The sequence below is a fragment of the Gobio gobio genome (assembly GCF_949357685.1).
Source record: "Gobio gobio genome assembly, chromosome: 2".
Classification (NCBI taxonomy): Eukaryota; Metazoa; Chordata; class Actinopteri; order Cypriniformes; family Gobionidae; genus Gobio; species Gobio gobio.
In genome coordinates, this window is record NC_137098.1 from 63,508,099 (window position 1) to 63,530,197 (window position 22,099).

Below are 22,099 nucleotides of genomic sequence, written 5' to 3' on the forward strand. Positions count from 1 at the left end.
TAATGGGAAATTCGTTTTTTTTTCTGCATACAATCTACAAATCAGCCAGGATGCAGAAAAAAAGGACTCAACAGTGAAGGGGTGAATCTCTAAAACATCAAGAGTGCAAAACAGACAAAAAACACACACACTTATACACACAAAAACACACGCACACACAAATTAACGCATGCCATTCCAAAAGCTAATTGTGTTTTTGTGTTTGTGAGTGAGTTTTTTTGTCTGTTTTGTCTATTAAAATCAACATTGGCTATCAGAAAGCACTTACCCCTTTAATTCCATTTCCAAATGATGAGAATTTTGATAAGGTATAAATGAAATGCAATTCTTGCAAAAGTTGTGTTTGCTGTGACAGAACTCATAGTGTGTAACTGGATGTGATATAAACAACCAATCAGCAACTACGCTTTAAGTTTCATGAGCCTTCATGTTTGATTCACACACAAAAAAAAGTCTCAGTTTGAGAATCAGGTTGGCTACACTGGTCGTGGTGTATGGTTTTGAATCACTAAAAACAATCATCATAATTTGTTTGGGAATTAGGTAAAATTATATTGGTTGTGGTGTATTGTTGTATGTGTCTGGTTTTGTTTCACAATAAAGAACAGATGAATTAAAGTCATTCATTTGGAGCCAATGTCAGAGTTGTAAGGCTTTATGCAGAAGAAGGCATGTGCGGGAACCATTAACAGAAGCAAACATCATTCAGTTCTGGTCAAAAAAACGCTCTCTGCTCGCGGCTCCTAGTAAGGGGATAGAAAATATCATTAGCGCAGTATGAAAACAATGGAAGTCAATGAAAGTCCCCTTTTAAAGTTAGTGGAGTGAAACACATTATCAGCTTGTTTCTTAATTTCCCTCTTCATTTCTCTTCCCTCTCTCCCTTCCTGACTTTGAATGCCACGATCTGCCTCCTTGCTTTGTTTTTCCTCTCTTTCTCTCTCTGCGCAGGACAATGGGAAAACAATGAGCTACAGAGGATGCTGATTGTACGATCTCTCCGACAGGATCGCATCTCTATCTGTGTCACAGCTTTCGTCATCAACAACCTGGGCCCTCAGTTCGTAGAGCCGCCCATCCTCGATATGAAGGCTGTGAGTGACACACACACACACACACACATATTGGGTTTTCATGTTTATGGGGACATTCCATAGACAAAATTATTTTTATATTGTACAAACTGTATATTTTATCCCATAAACCTACCCATCACAGAAAACTTTAAGCATTTTTGCAATTGTCAAAAAAACACATCACTTGTGTGATTTATAAGGTGTTCTCCTCATGGGGAAAAATGTCTTCACAAGGATTTTGGATATTGCCATCTTTGTGAGGACATTTTGTCTCCATAACACAGGGTTGACCTGAACCACACACACACACACATAGAGAGAGAGAGAGAGAAAAAACTTTTTTGGTTCTTTATATCATTGTGGCTCCAGGGTGAGAGGAAAGTTTTGTGTTGCATTAAGGTGAAATGTACCCAGATTATCCAGGACACCATTCTATAAGAAGCTGACATTTTCAGCTTTTGAACTCAGAAAATTGAATGTGATACTGCTTTATAACTGAACTCTCTGGATCTCTGGAGCACACTATAGCAACCAACACCAGGGCTTTGATTTTTTTTATTTATTGTATTATTATTTTTTTTGCTGTCCTTTGTCTCCATCTAGACAGAGAGAGAGACTGCATGAAATAAATCAGATATGCTTCAGGGTTACCTAAATGTGATTGATTTTCCCCCTTTTTCATTTTTTCAGTATGCATTTTGACTTTTGCATTTACTTAGAAAATAGAACCGTCAGACCTATCTGCACTTATACCAAAACCCATTTATCCTGTGTGTGTGTGTGTGTGTGTGTGTGTGTGTCAGGTTGTAGCGGACAGCAGCATGAGGACTCCTCTGATCTTTGTGCTGTCCCCTGGTGTGGACCCAACGGCAGCACTGGTTCAGCTGGCAGAGACGTCAGGCATGGGTCAGCGCTTCTTTGCCCTCTCGCTGGGTCAAGGCCAGGCACCCATCGCAACACAGCTGATCAAAGAGGGGGTCGCAAATGGTGAAGTGATCTCTCTCTCCACCTCTCTGCCTCTGTTTTTACCACTTTATTTATCTTCCTGTTTGTAGCTTCCTTTGCCATCTCTTAACAATCCACCCTTAAAATGCTTCAGTTAGATGAGTGGATCGAAATGTATCACAGTTTCCTCAACAGCACAACTGTTCTCATCACTGATAATAATCATAAATGTTCCTTGAGCAGCAAATCGTCATATCAGAATGATTTCTGAAGGATCATGTGAAAATTCAGCTTTGCATCACAGGAATACAAAAATATATAAACTTAAAAATTTAAAATAGTAATGTTATTGCACATTATTTTTGTATATTTGATCAATTTATACAGCCTTGGTGAGAATAAGAAAAATCTCACTGACCCCAAACCTTTTATTGGTAGTTTAGTGTGTATAAGTCCACTTTTTGCAGCAAAAGCAGCTGTATTTTACATTTACAGGATTATTGTGTACAGTCTTTCTGACACTGAGAATTAAACTGTTTGCTGCTCACAGTTACATTTATCATTTATGCAATTGGCAAACACTTTTATCCAAATTGACTTGCATTGCATTCAAGTTATATTGTTTGAGTTCAGGAAAGTTGCTTTACACTCTTAAAAATAAAGGTGCCAGGAAGAACCAAAAAGGGGTTTTCACGGCGATGCCATAGAAGAACCATTTTTGGTTTCCTGAAGAACCGTTTTGTGAAAGGTTCTTTTAAAGAACCATTTTTTCTAACCATTTTGTAGTCTAAAGAACTTTCTTCAATGCAAAGAACCTTTTGTGCAATGGAAAGGTTCTTTGGATATTAAAGGTTCTTCATGAAACCATACACCCCGCCAACGAACCTTTATTTTTAAGAGTGGGGGTGTGAATTGGTTCGATTGCTCCCCCCTCCCCCTTCCCCCACTGGATTGTTTTCACATGATATTATTTGGGTCCGAACCGCGATGCGTTTGCGTCATCAAAGCAGCAGCTGATTACCCCTGATGTTTGGTAACGACGGTGCAGGAAAGGTGGCAAAATGCACCTCACTTTTATATTTATTCTGGTTTTTGAACCTTTGATTTTGTTTTCAAAGCATCAGCACATAACGGCTCTTAAGTCTATCTTTTTATAATAATAATCAAACTCTCTTTCTCTCTGGTAGGTCACTGGGTGTTCCTGGCTAATTGTCACCTGTCTCTTTCTTGGATGTGTGAGCTGGATAAGTTAGTAGACGAGTTGCAAGTCCAAGAATGTCATCCAGATTTCCGACTGTGGCTGAGCTCCTCCCCTCACCCAGAATTCCCCATCGCCATCCTGCAGACGGGCATCAAAATCACTACTGAGCCTCCCAGGGTACACATATACGTGTATTTTGCACACTGTAGTCAGATGTTTGAAATGGTGTGTGCTGTAATTAAAGTGGTCTTTTGTGTGTGTGTGATTGTGTTTCTCTGTAGGGGGTGAAGTGGAATATGAAGCGTCTCTATCAGCGGGTGTCTGAGTCTCAGTTCTCTCGCTGCTCGCGGCCACTGCTGTACCGCAAGCTGCTCTTCACTCTCTGCTTCTTCCACAGTATCATACTGGAGAGGAGGAAGTTCCTACAGCTCGGCTGGAACATCATCTACAGCTTCAATGACTCTGACTTTGAGGTTAAGAGAGAGAAAGACAAGGATTTCTGTGTTTTCCTACCTGAGAAGTATAGCCCATGCGTACATTTTTGAGGGGGGGAAATTGCTGCCTTTTCAAATACATTTAAAGTACTTTTATTTCATGCATGAATATCTTAACTTTCACACAAACTCCACACGTATTGCTTATAACTTGCATATGAAAATGCAACATGCATCAACCCTCTACCCAAATAATAATATTAATAATATTTATTATTTTAATTAATAATAATAATAATTATTATTATTATTATTATTAAATCCTAATTTTTTCAGTGCAAAAGAAGTAAAGGTGTGTGTAACAAATTTTATTCTTTATGATAAACCCCTTGAAATGCATCATCTTATTTTCAAGGGGGTGCTAATACACACAAATTTATTAACATAACACAAAACAATAAACACAAGACAAATCAATAACAACAAACACCTTCAAAACAACAAACACGCCACTACAGAATTAACACATCAAAATATTCATTTTTCCCTAGCATTAATAAGTATAATCATAGATCTATCATCTAAAGTTTTAAAACTAGGAAACAAACCATTATTAAACATATAAAACAAACTCAAAGATCGTACATTTAAAGGTAAATTATTCCAATCTGCAGGAGTCTTAAAACTAAATGCTTTCTTCCCAGAAACTTTCTGAAGGGGTAAGAAAAAAATTATGTTAAGACAGTGAAGATATACACAGTAATGAGAAAAAGAAAGGACACCCTATTGAATTCTGTGGTTGTATGTACCAGGACATAATAAAAAATCATATGGTCCTTGGCAGGCCTTAAAATGAGGTAAATACAACCTTAGATGAACAACACATGACATATTACACAGTGTCCTTATTTAGCAAAAACTAGGCCTAAATGGAAAAGCCATGGGTGACAAACTAAGTACAACCTTACTATTAACATAGGAATTAAGAGGGTAAGTAGCAGTCAGGCTCTGCCAATCAAATGCCTTTAGTTCATCATCAGCAAGTGTGACCATCGCTATTAAAGCAGAAGTTTTGGCAGTTTGCTGGTGTGGAGCATTCAGGTGCCAAGAAGGAAACCACAGTTTCTTAGAGAAGCAATTGTTGCTGCCATGAATCTGGGAAGGGTTATATGGCAATTTCCAAACAGCTTAAAGTTCGTCATTTTACAGTGAGGAAGATTATTCACAAGTGGAAAACATTCAAGACAGTTGCCAATCTTCCCAGGAGTGGACGACCCAGCAAATTCACCCCAAGGTCAGACCGTGCAGTGTTCAGAGAAAACGTAAAACACCCAAGAGCTTCACCTCAGACTCTACAGGCCTTAACATGTTAAATGTTAAAGTTCATGGCAGTACAATTAGAAAAAGACGGGACAAGTATGGCGTGTTTGGAAGGGTTGCCAGGAGAAAGCTTCCTCTCGCTAAAAAGAACATGGCAGCACAGCTTAGGTTTACAACAAACCACAAAACTTCTGGAACAATGTCGTTTGGACAGACGAGACCAGAGTGGAGATGTTTAGCCCTGATGCACAGCGCCAAGTTCAGAGAAAACCAAACACAGGATATCAGCACAAACACCTCACACAAACTGTCAAGCATTCTGGTGGAGGGGTGATGATTTTTGGCTTGTTTTGCAGCCGCAGGACCTCGGCATTCACAGTCATTGAGTCGACCATCAACTCCTCTGTATACCAAAGTATTCTAGAGTCAAATATGAGGCCATCTGTCAGACAGCTAAAGCTCATGCAACAGGACAATGATCCCAAGCACACCAGCAAATCTACAACAGAACGGCTGAAAAAGAAAAGAATCATGGTGTTGCACTGGCCCAGTCAAAGTCCAGACCTCGACCCGATTGAAATGTTGCGGCAGGACCTTAAGAAAGCTGTGCGTAAACAGATGCTCGCAAACCTCAATGAACTGAAGCAACGCTGTAAAGAAGAGCGGGCCAAACTTCCTCCAGAATGATGCGAGAGACTGATACTGTCATACAGAAAATGATTCCTTCAACTTATTGCTGCTAAAAGTGGCTCTACATGCAATTGAATCATAGGGTGTACTTAGTTTGTCACATATGGCTTTTCCAATTTGGCTTTATTTTTATAATAATGTAATATGTTCATCTGAGATTGTATTTACCTAATTTTAAGACATGCTAACAATCTGATGATTTTTATTATGTTCTTATACATAAAACCATAACATTTCACATGAGTATATATACACAGTATATATATTAGGCTGCAAAATGATTAGGACTTTGGCAGCTTGTCAAAGTTATTATAGTTGAAAGCATGCTTCTCATCCATGCTCATATCCTCAATGACACTGTGCATTCACCTTTGCATCCTGGTCACGTTTTAGCCTAAATCTTTATAATATTTTAAGCTCAAGATAAGCTGCATATTTAATATTTATTGCCTGTGGCTATAAAATTCTTATTGGGAAAAAACAAAAACAAAACATAAATATGATAAATTCATTGAAATCTCCACTCACCATATCTGCATCTCTGACTGCCGTATGATTGTTTACAGTAATTACTCCTCTGTCTCTGTCTTTCAGGTGAGTGAGAATCTTCTGAGTCTTTATCTGGATGAGTATGAGGAAATCCCCTGGGACGCTCTCAAGTTCCTCATCGCTGGGATCAACTACGGAGGACATGTGACCGACGACTGGGACCGGCGTCTGCTCACCACTTACATCAACCAATATTTCTGTCCTGCTGTTGTTGATACACCCTTCTTCAAGTGAGTTCACACACAGATGCTTTTATCAAGCTAAATGAGGACATCTGTTGTTTTACAAAATGCTGTTATCTAAATCTAAAGTAAAAAACGTGACTTATTTTATTTATGAATATCCCCAAAGTAAAGTTTTGCCAGATTTAACTCACTTCTGGGGACAAATTTGTCCCCAAGCTACAGTATTAAACCAACCCACACACACAGAATTTCTAATGTACTCTAAATCCGGTCCAAACACTGTACAATAACTTTAGTGTTAGTATGATCATCACTCTTAGTCACAGTTTTTGGATATTATGAAGAGATAGAGCGTCCCCATATGGCGAGACTGTTTGCCTGGTTCCAAAATCACACACACTCTCACAGACAGATCTTCTCATTACTCGCTCACATACAAACGTTGCATTGAATATATGTCAAGCCATCACACACACGCACCCTTTGATCCCTGACACCCCTCTTTGCCCTGCTGTGAGGATTCCCATGTGTCTTCTTCATCTGGTAAGTCTGCCGCCACAGTTGTGATCTAATAAAGACCAACAGCTCCCCCATGGGGCCGAAAGTTGAACCTCGGAGCGTCTGGTGTAAAATGTGTTCCACTTCCTCCGAGTCTGCTGGTCTTTCAGGACCCAGCAACACCGCATACGCTGATGGAACATCTGTTACTATAGCAACCACATCCTATAATTACCTTCAATCAGTACCTCCATGGTGACTTGAGTGCACAGCAGAGGCAGCTCTAAAGTTTTAGGTAGTAGCAAAAAGGAAATAAAAACATGGTGGGTGAAATAGAAATTGCCAGTAATTACAGTATCTGTAAAGTTTTAATGACGAACAATTTAGCTACTATCAGTTATTTCATATAAACTCTAGATGAAAACTAACGACTGCGTTATTTTGGGAATGTGATGAAATTATAATTTTTATGAGCCAATTAAACCATTCGCACCAAATCCTTTGCTAAATGACACAAAGTTGAAACATATTCACCAACTATTCATTGCAGTGCAGCTTAAAGTGCACAAATCAGTGTTATTTTAGTAGTATTTGTCTACAATTATAGTATTTATTCATATTTTGAATTGGCTTTTATTTATGTTTTCACTTTTAATTTTAATTTTACTTTAAGTTTTAGTCATTTAGATTTTTCAGTTTTAGTAATCTTAGTACTTAGTGGTTGCCAAGTCTATCTAATAAACAGTGCTGGGTAGACTTCTTACAAAATCTAGTTGGTTTCTGATTCCAAATTGCATGACAAAAAATTTAGTTAGTAACATAATCCATTACATTACATGTTTAAGGTAATATAATTTGATTACAAGTACTTTGGATTCTGATAAATATATGTATACTGCGTGTGAGTGTGTGTGTGTGTAATGTGTTAATAATTAATAGTTGAAATTAATTATAGTTAAAATTAACACATTTAATGCACCCTCCCCGTTCCAGACCTATGTAGTTCATCTTACATTTCATGAAGTTGAAGGTGATGAACATGAAGCAGGGCTCACTGTGTGATGGGGCCTACAGAATGCAGTTATATGCCCCTACAATTCAAGATATCATGAGTTTCTCATATTTATATCATGATATAGTTTAGTAAAATCACACAAGTAACAAGCGCATTATCACACAAGTGCTATTTCACGAGTGCAAATGTGATATTGATTTTATACAACAGTTCAATAAATAAGAAGTTAATATTGTGTTATATTTTAGACACAATATTGCCTGCTTTTGCACAATTTTGCCAACAAAAATATCACCTAAAAAGCCAGAGCAGAATTGTTGTGCGTCTCTGAGTAACACAGAGTGAAAGAATCCGTGTTCTGAGCGAATCAATCGAGTCAACCAATGATTCAATGGCCCATTCATATAGAGAGCCTCCTGAATGAATGAATGACTCAATAGCTGCATCCGAAATCACTTATTTCTCGAGTAGGTACTTGTTTTGAACAAGTAATAACTTGATGGCCATTAAAAAAGTATCTTCTATATTGTGTGAATTTGTGTAGTGTGAATGTAATCCGAACGTACTACGTATTCGCCATGTTGTCATTATCATGTGACCTACCAACCAGCGACATTTGCGTCACTTCTCTGCCATTCACAAATCCTCTTCCATGGCCTCATGGGATAGTAAAGTGTCCATCATATGCACACTTCAGAATCTCATTCATTTATAAGTGAATTCTGCCACACTTCTTTTGTCACATTCTGTTTTTCGCCTACTATATACGGTAGTAGGGAAGTGTGCAATTTCAGATGCAGCCAATGACTAAGGCCCAAACCCATTTCTATTTTATACCCCTTCGTCTACCCCTTACCCTTGCCCCTTGAAACAGAGTGCCAAAAATATTCCCCTAAGAAATGAGACACCGCTACTACACAATTACATGTCATCATACCCCGTTTCTTTTATTAGTGTCCTGTAACATTTAACCAGTATGAACCGCAGTGAAGAGCATAGGTTATATCTAACAGAAATCAGGTGCGGGCAAATGACTCACTCCCAACGTTGTTTTGCGCTGTATTTGGACTTAATAAAACGGCGCTCGTTTTCAGTTCAAAAACATATGAGCCTTCGAGTTATGTGATGTAAATATTGACTAAAGGATGTCCAGATATTTCTTAATATTAATTTGTGTAAATATTAATCATTCAAATAGTGCGTTTAGCAAGCTATGGAGAAACTGTCAGCCAGGCGACACACAAGTGATCGATAGTCATGTATGCAGGGAAACTCCTCATACCCCTTCGTTGGAAGTGTGGTCCTGAAACAGGGCCCTTACCCTTACCCCTACCACTCCAGCCAAAAGAGAATCGAGACACCACTACCCATTCACGTGAATGCGCAAAACAAAGGGGTAATGGAAAGTGAAGGGCTAAGGGGTAGAAATGGGATTGGACCATAGTCATTTAGACATTTACCGCCACCTACTGGCAGTTTCTTATTTACTTTATCATTTCATTAAAGGGATAGTTCACCCAAAAATGAAAATTCTGTCATCATTTACTCACCCTCATGGCCGTTGAAGCCTAAAAGCCTAATAAAATATTTTTTTTCTAATGTCTGTTTGATGCTTTTCTCATTTCACACAATAATGAATTTGAATGATCTTTTGGGGATCATTTCTTGTGTAGGGTCTCCTCCTTGGTCTCTTACTATGTTCCTCGTGATGGATCTCAGGCCTCATATGTGGACTTCATTGGTCAGTTACCAGCACTGGAGTATCCTGAACTATTCGGGCAACACCCCAACGCTGACATCGCCAGCCAGATCACCGAGGCTCGAACCCTCTTCCACACACTGCTGTCTCTGCAGCCGCAGGTCACCAGCACTGACGCCAGCACCACTGGAGCCAGCAGGGAAGACAAGGTGTCTAGACGCTCTGTGCATGCTGTTATTATTGCATTTGTGTAAGGACTTACAGCATATGTGACACTTTGAATGTGTTTTTTGTAGGTGTTGGAAATTTCTGCTGATGTTCTGCAAAAGATTCCCGCTGAGATGGACTATGAGAGAACTAGAAAATTATTGAAGGATGACCTTTCACCTCTGAATGTAGTTCTGCTACAGGAGATTCAGAGATATAACACACTGCTGCACACCATCAGGTGTGTGTGTGTGTGTGTGTGTGGTTGTGTGTGTGTGAGAGTGTAACAGTCATATGTGATGTCAGATATCAATATTAACATGCTAACCTTGGTGTTTTGGTGTGTGTAGACTGTCTCTGTTAGAGCTGGAGAAAGGCATTAAAGGTCTGGTTGTGATGTCCAGCAGTCTAGAGGAGATATTTCACTGTATCCACGATGCCCGTGTGCCTTCTCTCTGGGAAAAGGTAAAGGACGACACTGTAGACAGCATCATAACATAAATTAATCTGAATGCCTTCCTTCCTTGTCCTGTTTTTGTTAAGTTTTAGTCAACTAAATGTCAACTAGACGTCTAGTTTTAGTCAATGAAAACGTAGTCATATTGTCATCATGGTTCAATTGATAAACACAATTATATTGCTTAAAATTATAATCAATGATTGTCATTTGAGATCTGTTTACATTTCATCAGAATTAAACTTTCACCCATGAGCACAAATCAAGAGAATATCAACCCATACGCATGGTTTATTATCATATACATATCAACACATTCTCTACATTATGAAAACTGGTAAAACAAGAAACTTCTCTCAAAAACTAAAATGGTGAAATTCCTAATAGTAATTCCAAATTATATAAATGTACTTTGTATTGTCGCGCAGAGGTTGCATAAGTGCATTTATTCAGCTATACAATCACAAATATAGTCGAGATCCATGTTTGGATTTATTACAGCTCATCACTGAGAAGGTTTGATGGCAGATTTAGTTGCTTGTGACAAAGGACACTGATTAAGCAGAATAGTTCAAATGGAGATTGCCGAAGTTTACTTGTTCGTCAGTGTTTTCAGATGATTGCAAGTGTAGAGAGAGTGTGCGCATGGTTGCCAGATTGCAATGGTCAAGTGCAACACTGGGCAGAAAATGTATCCTTTTAACAGAGAAGCTCTGATTAGAGGATTTAAAATCTAGACAGTCTGGCAGCCGCAAATATGAACGCTCGTGGAAGCTGGGTAAAAAGTAAATATCTAATATTTTGTATCCCTTTTTTTATTCAACAAAAACAAAGTGTGATTTTGGTAACATTTTTATTTTTTAACTACATTTTAGTCTCATGTTTTTTTTATCAACGATATTCCATGTTTATTATAGTCACAGTTATTGTTTGATCATGTTGGTGTCATCTCATCTTTCTCATCATTCAGAAGTTTGAAGATTTTTTAAATATATTTCTTATATTTCTTTTTTAATGTTTTTATGAAGCCTCTTTTTCTCAGAAGGCTGCTTAAAAAAACAGTAATATTGTGAAATATTACTACCGTTTAAAATTTACTATTTAAATACATTTATATTTTGAAATATTATTTATTCCTGTGATCAAAGCTGAATTTTCAGCATCATTACGCCAGTGTCACATGATCCTCCAGAAATCATTCTAATATGATGATTTGCTGCTCAAGAAACATTTCTGATTATTATCATCAATGATTAAAAAAATTAATAGAACTAATTAATAGAAAGTTCAAAAGAACAGCATTTATTTAAATTGGAAATCTTCTAAAACAAAAGTCTTGACTGTCACTTTGAATCAATTTAATGTATCTATGATGAAGAAAAGTATTCATTTCTTTCAACAACAGAAGAATCTTAGCCCATATGTGCTTGCCTTCTCTGCACAGAATACATGCACTGCTTACAATCTGACCAAAACAAGCCATCTTAGAGAGTAGCATATGCTCCCTTTGAAATTCTATCTAGGTGAGCTTCTCACTAGGTTTTGGAACAGTGCTTATAACTATGGACCGCACACACACCGGGTCATGTTGTAAGTGTAATACAGCCCTGCGTGAGTGTGTGAAAGTGGGCTGTAAGGTCAGAGGTGTGAGTTTAGCGGAGAGCATCAGGAGTGTGTGAATGAATGGTTGAGAGGATTGCTCTGTGAAGGACGAGGTGAACAGAGCAACATTTAGAGGATTAAACACACACACTCACCTTGGGTTTAAACACTCTCCTCGTTTGTTATTGAGTGAGAGCTGCTCGATTCATGTCAAGAATGCACAGGCCTCGGCCCGCATAACGTCGTACTAATGCTTTTGTGTGTGTGTGTGTGTGTGTTAAGGTCAACAAGGGCAGTCTGTGTGCGTTAGACCTTGTGCGATGCGGTCCAGCCTTATTGTACTATTTGTTTGTGTGTGTATGTGTGTGTTGTCCTGGTACTCCTTACATTATGAGGACCAAGTGATATTTTTTGGTCCCCATGGGGAAACAATCATACAGAATGATCTTTTTTGAAAATGTAAAAATGCAGAAAGTTTTCTGTGATGGGTAGGGTTAGAGTTAGGGGATAAAATATACAGTTTGTACATAAAAATCATCAAATCGTCAAGGGAAAGTCCTCATAAAACATGAAAACGCAGTGTGTGTGTGTGTGTGTGTGTGTGTGTGTGTGTGTGTGTGTGCACAGGCTTCTTGGTTGATTTCTAAGGGTAATTGCACTCAAATAAGCTGAATAAACAAAACCATGTTTACTTGAAGATCTTCAGTAAGCGTATGGCCTCTATACTGATCCAAACGCCAATCCATCCATCCCTCTATTCTGTCTCTTCCTCCTTCTTTCTGCCCCTCCTTTACAAAATAAGTGGAGAGCATCCATTAAGACTTCCTCTCCAGCTGGGGCTATCCTTCTGCCGTCTGCGGTGCCTCATTACTGTCTTTCTCTCTCTCTCTTTTTTTTCTCTCCATCCATCAGCCTATCTTTAACACTGAGTGCACAGTTCCTCTGTCTCTGTCCAGTGTTATATTTTGGCACTGACTCGTCGTATCTCTGCTGACTCTCTCTGCTCTTCCTCTCATCTTCCCTTCTTTCATGCTCTTTATAACTGCTGGCCTGTGAGTGGTGGAAGTGTTTGGCCTCATATGTCACTTTGACAATGTTGACATAACCCGTTGTGACCTTAAAGGCTATTAAAAGATAACACTCACATCAGTTATTGAATCGGATGTCCTTTTTTACTGACCTGGGATCAGTGGTTCCCAAACTGTGGGAGAACGATAGACAGACAGACGATAGATAGACAGACAGACAGACAGACAGACAGACAGACAGACAGACAGACAGGCAGATAGATAGATAGATAGATAGATAGATAGACAGACAGACAGACAGACAGACAGACAGACAGACAGACAGACAGACAGACAGACAGACAGACGATAGATAGATAGACAGACAGACAGACAGACAGACAGACAGACAGACAGACAGACAGACAGATAGACAGATAGATAGATAGATAGATAGATAGATAGATAGATAGATAGATAGATAGATAGATAGATAGATGATCTTATTTTTTTCCTTTTTTATTTTAAACTTTACTTAACAGCTAACTTTTTATATATATTGGGTTTTTTTTAATCAGTCTGAAGAAAATTTAATTAATGGCAGAAAATTACATGAAGATACATGTTCGCTTATTGACTAATAAAATGTGACATTACAAGTATGAGTGACAGTACTACAATTTTTTTCCATCTCTTGATTGCAAGAACTTTTGTTCAAATAGCCCAGCTTACTTTACTTTGTGCAAAATGCAGGTCTAAAGGCATCAATCAGTGTTATGGTAGTATTGTTTATGTACTATTATAGTATCTATTAATATTTTGAATTAGCTTTTATTTATATATATATTACTTTTCATTTTAGTTTTAATAGTTTTATGTTCTTTAGCAATTTTTAGGGGTTTTTTTTATTTCTATTTAGCTTTATTTTTAGTCAGTTTAGTACTTCAACTTCAACTTATTTTATTTTAGTAAGTTGCCAAGCTTTTTTTCAGCGGTATTTCAATTAACAGAAACGCAGGAGTTCAAGCAATCATGTGGAAAGCACAGCATTATGTTAATAAAAGCAAATTAATTGATGTGCCCTTAATGTTAACTCAATGTCAATACGTTTTTTCCTTTCTAATAGCACACCAGATGCCTGCTCTTTTCCCCTCCCAGTCGTTGTTCAGTGGTGCTGAAATGTGGGCATTTGAGCAGATTTGTCTTTAAACGCCTAGTTATGAAAATCAACTTGTTCCCACGATTGTGATTCATTTGTAGATACATTATAACGCCTCTGAGCTGCATTGTGGGACCAAGGCTTTGGTTGATTATTTAGGGCGCCTCGTTTTCATGTATATCTTGCTTTTGGTGTGTGGGTGGCGGGAAAGTTTGGGAACTACTGATCTTACTGCTCAGATACTCTGAGCATCGCAACCTTTTATCCTCGTTTTTATATCACTTTGTGTTGTCCCTGTTTTAAAGGGTAAAAGCGACAGCATTTATTCCGCCTAGAAATATCTCAAAACACTCTCATTTTCATGCCAGCGAGAACCTAAACGCATAACGTTTTTTTTTTTATGGCACAGTGTGAAACGAAACTAATCACGAGTATTTTGCTAGTGCTGTGTGGCAGTCACTGCGTTTGAAATGCTAATTCCTTTGGCACAAGCCACACTCACGTTTGATTTTTCTTTTTTTATCAAATCCAAATATCTTTGTTCTTTGAACACCAAAAATAACACTGAAGGCTGAATAATTTCTTCCGTCCAAAGATCCCCAGAAAACATTGCACCATACTGCTCTGCACTGTCAGATTTATGTACGTTTAATTGCTCAATTTGAAGCGGTTGTGTAAGATTTGTTTAAATGTCTTTTAAGTCCAGCCGTAACATTACACACTGTGGTTCAATCACTCAAGACCTTCATGACAGACAGTAATGTCAACAGGAACTTTTTCTTTGTGTCCTCCTCAATGGCCTTGAGCTGCAGTTCTCATAAACTCTGAATTGCACAATACTGAATGAAAGGCCTTACTGTAAGCGGAGATAGATGTCACTAAGCTATTTTGTGCCGTTTAAAAAAAAAATGTTTTGCCCTTTACCGGATTTCAGTAATCTGGTGTCAATTTCCTGCTCTGAGCAGATAAAAAAAGTAAAAATTAAACAAAACGAGACGCTCTCTATCCTCAGGCGTACCCGTCTCTGAAGCCCTTGGCGTCGTGGACACGGGACCTGTGCCAGCGCGTGGGGCAGTTTGCTCGCTGGGCAGAAACTGCTCACCCCCCCGTCCGCTTCTGGCTGTCTGGATTTACCTTCCCCACGGGCTTCCTCACCGCCGTGCTGCAGAGCTCTGCACGACAGAACAACGTGAGACTCGCACACACACACACACACACACACTCAGCAACACATCACGAGACTCATACATATTCACACATACTTAACAGAGTCTTAGTACACTCTCAGGACGTCAAACACATGTGGTGAAGACTCTTTACTGTCCTCTAATGCTTGAACTAGAGAGTGTACAGTCAAAGAAACACTACCGTTCAAACGTTTGGTGGTGTAGTTAAAGAAATGTATACTTTTATTCAGCAACGACACATTAAATTGATCAAACGTGTTGTTAAGACTTACCAAAAATAGAAACTTTTACATTGGTACAATTTGCTTTCAATCAAAGAATCCAAAAACATTGAAAAAAATCCCACATTTTTGAATGGCAGTGTAACCATCAGGTGACTAAAATATACTGTGTGATCAAAGGTAACACCTTGCAGAATCTGTCAAATATTAATTATTTTAACAAAATAAGCGATCATACAAATTACAAAATGCATGTAATGTTTTATTTAGTACTGTCCTGAATAAGATATTTTATATAAAAGATGTTTTACATATAGTCCACGAGACAAAAAAAAAAACAGAATTTATAAAAAAAAAAAGACCCCGTTCAAAAGTTTACATGCATAAAAAAAGTTCTTAATACTGTGTGTCGTTCCCTGGATGATCCACGGCTGTGTGTGTGTGTTTTGTGATGGTTGTTCTTGAGTCTCTTGTTTGTCCTGAGCAGTTAAACTGCCCAATGTTCTTCAGAAAAATACTCCAGATCCCGCACATTCTTCAGTTTTCCAGCATCTTTTGCATATTTGAACCCTCTCCAGCAGTGACTGTGTGATTTTGAGATCCATCTTTTCACACTGAGGACGACTGAGGGACTCAAACACAACTATTACAAAAGGGTCAAACATTCACTGATGCTCCAGAAGGAAACAATGCATTAAGAGCCGGGGGCCATTTGAAGATCAGGGTAAATTGTACTTAATTTGTCTTCCGGGAAACATGCGTCTTCTGTAGCTTGTGAAGGGAGTACTAAATGAAAAAAATATGATCTTTAGACAAAATAAGAAAAAAATTTATTTCATCTGTCAATCTTCAACCTGTTCAAAAGTTTTCACCCCTGGCTCTTAATGCATTGCGTTTTCTTCTGGAGCATCAGTGAATGAAGAACATTGGTCAGTTTAACTGCTCAGGACAAACAAGAGACTCAAGAACAACCATCACAAAACAAAAACACAGCCGTGGATCATCCAGGAAACGACACACAGTATTGAGAATCAATGGTATGTAAACTTTTTTAGAAATTCAACTTTTATTTAGTCCTATGGACTATATGTAAACATATTTTATGTAAATTATCTTGACATTAGTAAATAAAATAAAAATAATTTGCAGTTTTTTTATGATCCCTCTTATTTTTTTTAAAATAATTCACATTTTGCAGATTCTGCATGGTGTGTGTCAACTTTTGATCGTGACTGTATATTCATCAATAAGAAACTGATGCCCTGTCTTTCCAATTATTCCAAGTTAATGGAATAACTGACCCAAAAATTAAAATTCTCTCACCATCATGTTGTTCCAAGCCTGTATGACTGACTTTCTTTTGCAAGACAAGATATTTTGAAGAATGTTTTAACTGGTTTTGTCCATGTAATAATGAATGTCAGTGGGGTTCAAAACAGCATTGCCTAAAGCAGCTTTTCCACCGCGGGGACAAATTCTTATATTTCCATTTGAGTTTGGTTCGGCACAGCGCAATTACAAACCGTTCTCAGCCCGGAGTTCTCAGGATGGTCGCCACTCAGGATTGTTTCCTGTTACCAGTTTCTCTGTAGCTGGCCAAGTGTGCTATTTGAGCGACATAAACACAAGTTAATAATACAATTAAAATGAATATCTATCATCCTCCATAATGCGGTTATACCGTCTGTAAACTCTTGTGTTATCCAGACAACGACTGATGCATTTGTATTAGATTCCAAAGAGCTCCGTTATCAGCCCCACAGTGGAAAATGAAACCTTATCCGCACCGGCTGGGCCGGATTGGCACGGAAGGGAACGGTTAAGCAATGAGACAGTTTTGGCCCGTCAGTGGAAAAGCAGCTTAAGTGTGTGACTAAGCTACAGTTCCCATCATTCTCTGTGGAAGCACAAGAATGATAAATACACAGATAAAGCAACAATTACACACCGAATGTCTATCCTTTGCACTTCATTTTCGTGCGTCAGCTCTTAAAAAGCTTCTTGGCGATTCAAAAAGAGTAAAAGAAATGTTCATTTTGGTCATTTTATCACTTCCTGATTACAATTTCCATAGTCAAAATGCAGCCTTATATTTCTCATACAGTTTTCAATCACACCAAATCAATGGCCTATAATTCATTTGAGAAACATAACCCATCCTTACTTCATTCACATTCACTCACATTCTGCAGGGGCCGCAGCGCAATCCTGCTCCATTACCCCTCTAATGCCCCAGTGATGATGTTTATTCCCGATTCCTTTTGGGATCTACAGACAGGAGTTTTGCACACCCCCAAAATCACACTCTGCTCAGCCACTCCGTTCCTCAAGGAGCGCGCCAGCAAAATGAGCTGCATCTGATGATCAAGAGACACCTGCGGCGCTTCAGGGCAGCCAATTCTGCAGCAAATGGACTGAAAAACAAATGTCCTAATGTGAAATGTCCCCACACACACACACACAGGTGGCCAGTGAGAACTGAGGATACACTGAAAGTGGGCATATGGTGGCAGTACTGTAACTGCATGTGTGTGTGTGGAGATGCTGGCGGTGATGTTGATATCAGTGTTGTGTTTTCTGTGCAGGTGTCTATAGACACTCTATCATGGGAGTTCACTGTCAGCATTGTGGATGACAACAATCTGCTTTTCCCTCCCAAGGTGAGTTACTGCTGCCATCCCCTGTCCATTAGAAGCTGATGCACCTGACATTTGCATCTCTCTCTCTCTCTCTCTCTCTCTCTCTCTTTCTCTCTCTCTCTCTCTCTCTCTCTCTCTTTCTCTCTCTCTCTCTCTCTCTCTCTCTTTCTCTCTCTCTCTCTCTCTCTCTCTCCTCTCTCTCTTTCTCTCTCTCTCTCTCTCTCTCTCTCTCTCTCTTTCTCTCTCTCTCTCTCTCTCTTTCTCTCTCTCTCTCTCTCTCTCTCTCTCTCTCTCTCTCGCTCTCTCTCAGTCTTCATGTCACATGATCCTTCAGAAATCATTCTAATTTGCTGCTCAAGAAACATATCTGATTATCAGTGTTGAAATGTAACATTACATAATAATAACTTCAACTAATAACATTAAGAATCATTAGGTGTTACTATATGCATGAATAAGGTACACAAAGTATCTCACATTTCATGCCTATAATGCTGTTGTTTGAGGTGAAGGCTTAGTATTTAATATTAATATTAATTATATTACATTGTGTTCTCCCACTAGGAGTGATTTACTGGCTCAAAATAATACATTCCCCCAGTTTCACAGACAAGGCTTAAGATAGTCTCAGACTAAAATGCATGTTTGAGCTGTTTTAACTGAAAACACCTTGCAGTGACGTATCCTAAAATATGTCAGTGCCATTGTTTTGTCTCAAGATTCCACCAGTAATGTTTTTTTTTCTAAGGCACTTTCAGATTAATCTTACAACAAGGACATGGTTCATTAACATTTATGAATTTACTTGACTGTATGCTCCCAGCCCTGTGCTGTCCTCAGTATATGTTCTGTATATGACTTGACAGCCAGGTAAACTCTTGTAACATCAAGACTCTGAAGACAGTTGGCTCCTTGTCTTGTTTATTGATGTCGCAAGGAAAGGTGAAACCACGATGCTAGGTAAAAGGCATAAGATGTATGCAGATGTCTCAGGATTAACTCAGATCCAATACACATACTGCTCTCTGGGCCATGCTTGATTACTTCCTGATTAATGGTCACATGGCATTACTGAAACCTAAGATTCTTAAAGGGACCATGGCCAAATAAAACGAACAACATTAAGGATCACAAGAAGAATGGAAACGAGACTTTTAACATATTATGTGATAACAAAACAAGTCCCAATTAATATATATGCACTATATCTTTATTTTCATATCAGGACAGGATATCATTTATTGTGATCAGAAACATATAGAGACGTTTTTTAACCAGGGGCCCTCAACAAATTTCCAAAATAAGACAAAACAAGCATGACAATCAGCTAAAAACAACTAAATAAAGAGATTTCTTATTATTTGGTTATATTTCTAGGTTTTTTTGTGTTTTATTGGGTAGAAATTGTGAGTGAGTGTGGCTTTAAATATTGTTGTGGACAATGGGGGGCCTTTAAGTCAAAAAGATTAAGATCCACTGATATAGATGGAGTATAACAGAATCGGACAAAGCACATTTACTGTTTTAACACAACGTCTTAAAAGGCGAGATGTCAGTGTCATTGATTGGACGAATGCAGCATGTGACCTGTTTACATGAAAACTCTAGCATTGTCCACCCTCTTTTTCACTCATATTTCACTCACGATTGGCTGTCTGTTGCTAGCTGTAACATTATAACAGCGAATCGTTTCACTCTGTACAAGTTTGGCACCGCTATGCAGGGTTAACAGCGCAAAAGCAGTGCTAACCCACTTCTAAATTACAAGTGTGAAGCCTCCTTAACCCAGTGTTTAGAACGACGATAATCCGGGGTTAAGCGTATGTGTGAAAAGCACTTGTGTCCACATTTCCAAGTGACATTCTTGCACTGTAGACGCTCTCTTTCAATGACTTAGTTTTGCACTCGACCTCTTGTTTCCCAGGATGGAGTGCTCATCCAGGGGCTGTATCTGGAGGGGGCGGGCTGGGATAAGAAGGCGTCCTGTCTGGTGGAGGCAGAGCCCATGCAGCTGGTCTGTCCCATGCCCACCATCCACTTCAAACCTGTGGAGAGCCGCAAGAGGGTCGCCAAGAGTGAGTACACAGTCTTAAAGCCCATTCACACCAAGAACGATAACTAACTAGATGAGTAAAGTCCGTTGGGACAAACTTTGATGTTGGCTTGGCAAAGCTGTATGAAAGTTTGAAAGTTTTATAAGCTTTAAATTTAGTGACTTGGAAAGAGAAAGACATTGCTAGCATGAATTAGCATGTTTCTAGGATGATTTAGCATTTGTTAACATGTTTTAGCATGTCCACACCAGCGGACGATATCATTGTTTATTCTAAGCTCGCACTGCAGCTTGTCGTCTGATTGGCTGTCAATGTTTTTATCGTTTATTGTTATTTAGAACAAATTTTTTAACTATATCTTTATCGTTATGGTCATAGTTACCATCTTTGGTGTGAACAGGCTTTTACACACAATCTTCTCTCTTGACTTCAGCTGTCAAGTTTTAGTCAGTCCATTCAGTAATGGTTGATGTTTGTGTGTGTGTGTGTGTGTGTGTGTGTGTGTGTGTGTGTGTGTGTGTGTGTGTGTGTGTGTGTGTGTGTGTGTGTGTGTGTGTGTGTGTGTGTGTGTGTGTGTGTGTGTGTGTGTGTGTGTGTGTGTGTGTGTGTGTGTGTGTGTGTGTGTGTGTGTGTGTGTGTGTGTGTGTGTGTGTGTGTGTGTGTGTGTGTGTGTGTGCAGATATGTACTCCTGTCCCTGCTACTACTACCCCGTGCGGTCTGGCGGTACTGGTCGTCCATCATTCGTGGTGGCGGTGGACCTGAAGTCTGGAGCCGTGCCGTATGATCACTGGATCAAGAGAGGAACCGCTCTGCTCATGAGTCTTGATAACTAAACACTCACACTTCATTAACCCTCGTCTAATGTTATACAGAAGACAAGCACTTGTTAGCCCTCTTACACGGCGAGTAAATGTCATTTAAAAAGGAGAATCTGCTAAATCATATATTGAAAAACCCATCGCAGTTTATGTTTTATGAACTTGCAGAATTGTGAATGAATTCAAATGTGTTTAATAAAGAAGACTAAACAGCTCAGCATTGTTATATTCAGGGGTGCTGCAGATCGAGACATAAAAGTATTAGACTGTTAAAGTATTTAACAGGCAATAGTTTAATTTGATTGGACAGCACATGCCTGCAGGATGTCAGCAAGAGGCTGTCAGTCGAATTTTATGACCAGAAGGTGGCACTACAGTTGATGAATTTATTTTTTAAATCTCAGGAATGATGTGAACTGAACTTTTCTGTGCCATTTTGTTTAAGTTCAGTGTGGATACATTTCGAGTTATTAATTTCGTTAATTTATCTATACAGTCACTCTGGAGAAAACAGTGATGCCATCATCCAGCTCAGTTCTGGTCTGTCACTGGGGGCCTAATGCAGTGGTTCTCAAACCCAGGGTGGGTCGCGAGACTTAAAAAATGGGTCGCCAGGATGATTTACGGAAAATGGAGTTACATTAAAAATAACAAAATTCGTTTTCATAAAATCAGTATATATGACTATATAAAAGGAATAAATACGCAAAATATGTTTGACTTAAATAATTAACAGATTAACAAAAAAGAAAGAAAAAACTGTGTGACTGAGCTGCTGAGTTTGGTTCATTATCGCGAGGCACGCCGCTCCTCAAACAAGCACACGGAAAGGAAGCCAGACGACAGAAAGCGTATCTTGTTTTCTTTGTTGTACAATAGCACAATGTAAGTAAACACTTTGCAATTTTGAACGATGTCCTACTCTTATTATCTGTATGACCAAAATGACGGAGTATTTTATGTTCCCTCTGCTCGTTCGCGCGGGCGCATCACACACACACACAACATATTCCAGCACTGCAAACTTGACATCACAGCCTGTTCATTATCGACATAAAATAATCAACCTAACATATAAAAAGTTACACCGCTCAGTTTAAATAGTCAGTAGTAGCCTACAATTCGAGCCATTCAG

The 22,099-nt window shown here is 38.8% G+C and overlaps 1 protein-coding gene across 1 annotated transcript in view; it reads left to right on the forward strand.

The window, feature by feature from the left end:
* The window catches only part of dnah2 (dynein, axonemal, heavy chain 2), a 198,846-nt gene extending 177,667 nt beyond the window's left edge, over positions 1–21,179 (forward strand). The window contains exons 73-84 of the mRNA XM_079809147.1: positions 952–1,094; positions 1,880–2,063; positions 3,209–3,399; positions 3,504–3,695; positions 6,261–6,445; positions 9,587–9,821; positions 9,909–10,060; positions 10,170–10,284; positions 15,057–15,233; positions 18,038–18,112; positions 20,016–20,166; positions 20,825–21,179. Coding sequence (XP_079665273.1) covers positions 952–1,094; positions 1,880–2,063; positions 3,209–3,399; positions 3,504–3,695; positions 6,261–6,445; positions 9,587–9,821; positions 9,909–10,060; positions 10,170–10,284; positions 15,057–15,233; positions 18,038–18,112; positions 20,016–20,166; positions 20,825–20,979 — 1,955 coding nt within the window. The 3' untranslated portion in view covers positions 20,980–21,179. The remainder of the gene's footprint in view (positions 1–951; positions 1,095–1,879; positions 2,064–3,208; positions 3,400–3,503; positions 3,696–6,260; positions 6,446–9,586; positions 9,822–9,908; positions 10,061–10,169; positions 10,285–15,056; positions 15,234–18,037; positions 18,113–20,015; positions 20,167–20,824) is intronic.
* Positions 21,180–22,099: the final 920 nt, after the last annotated feature.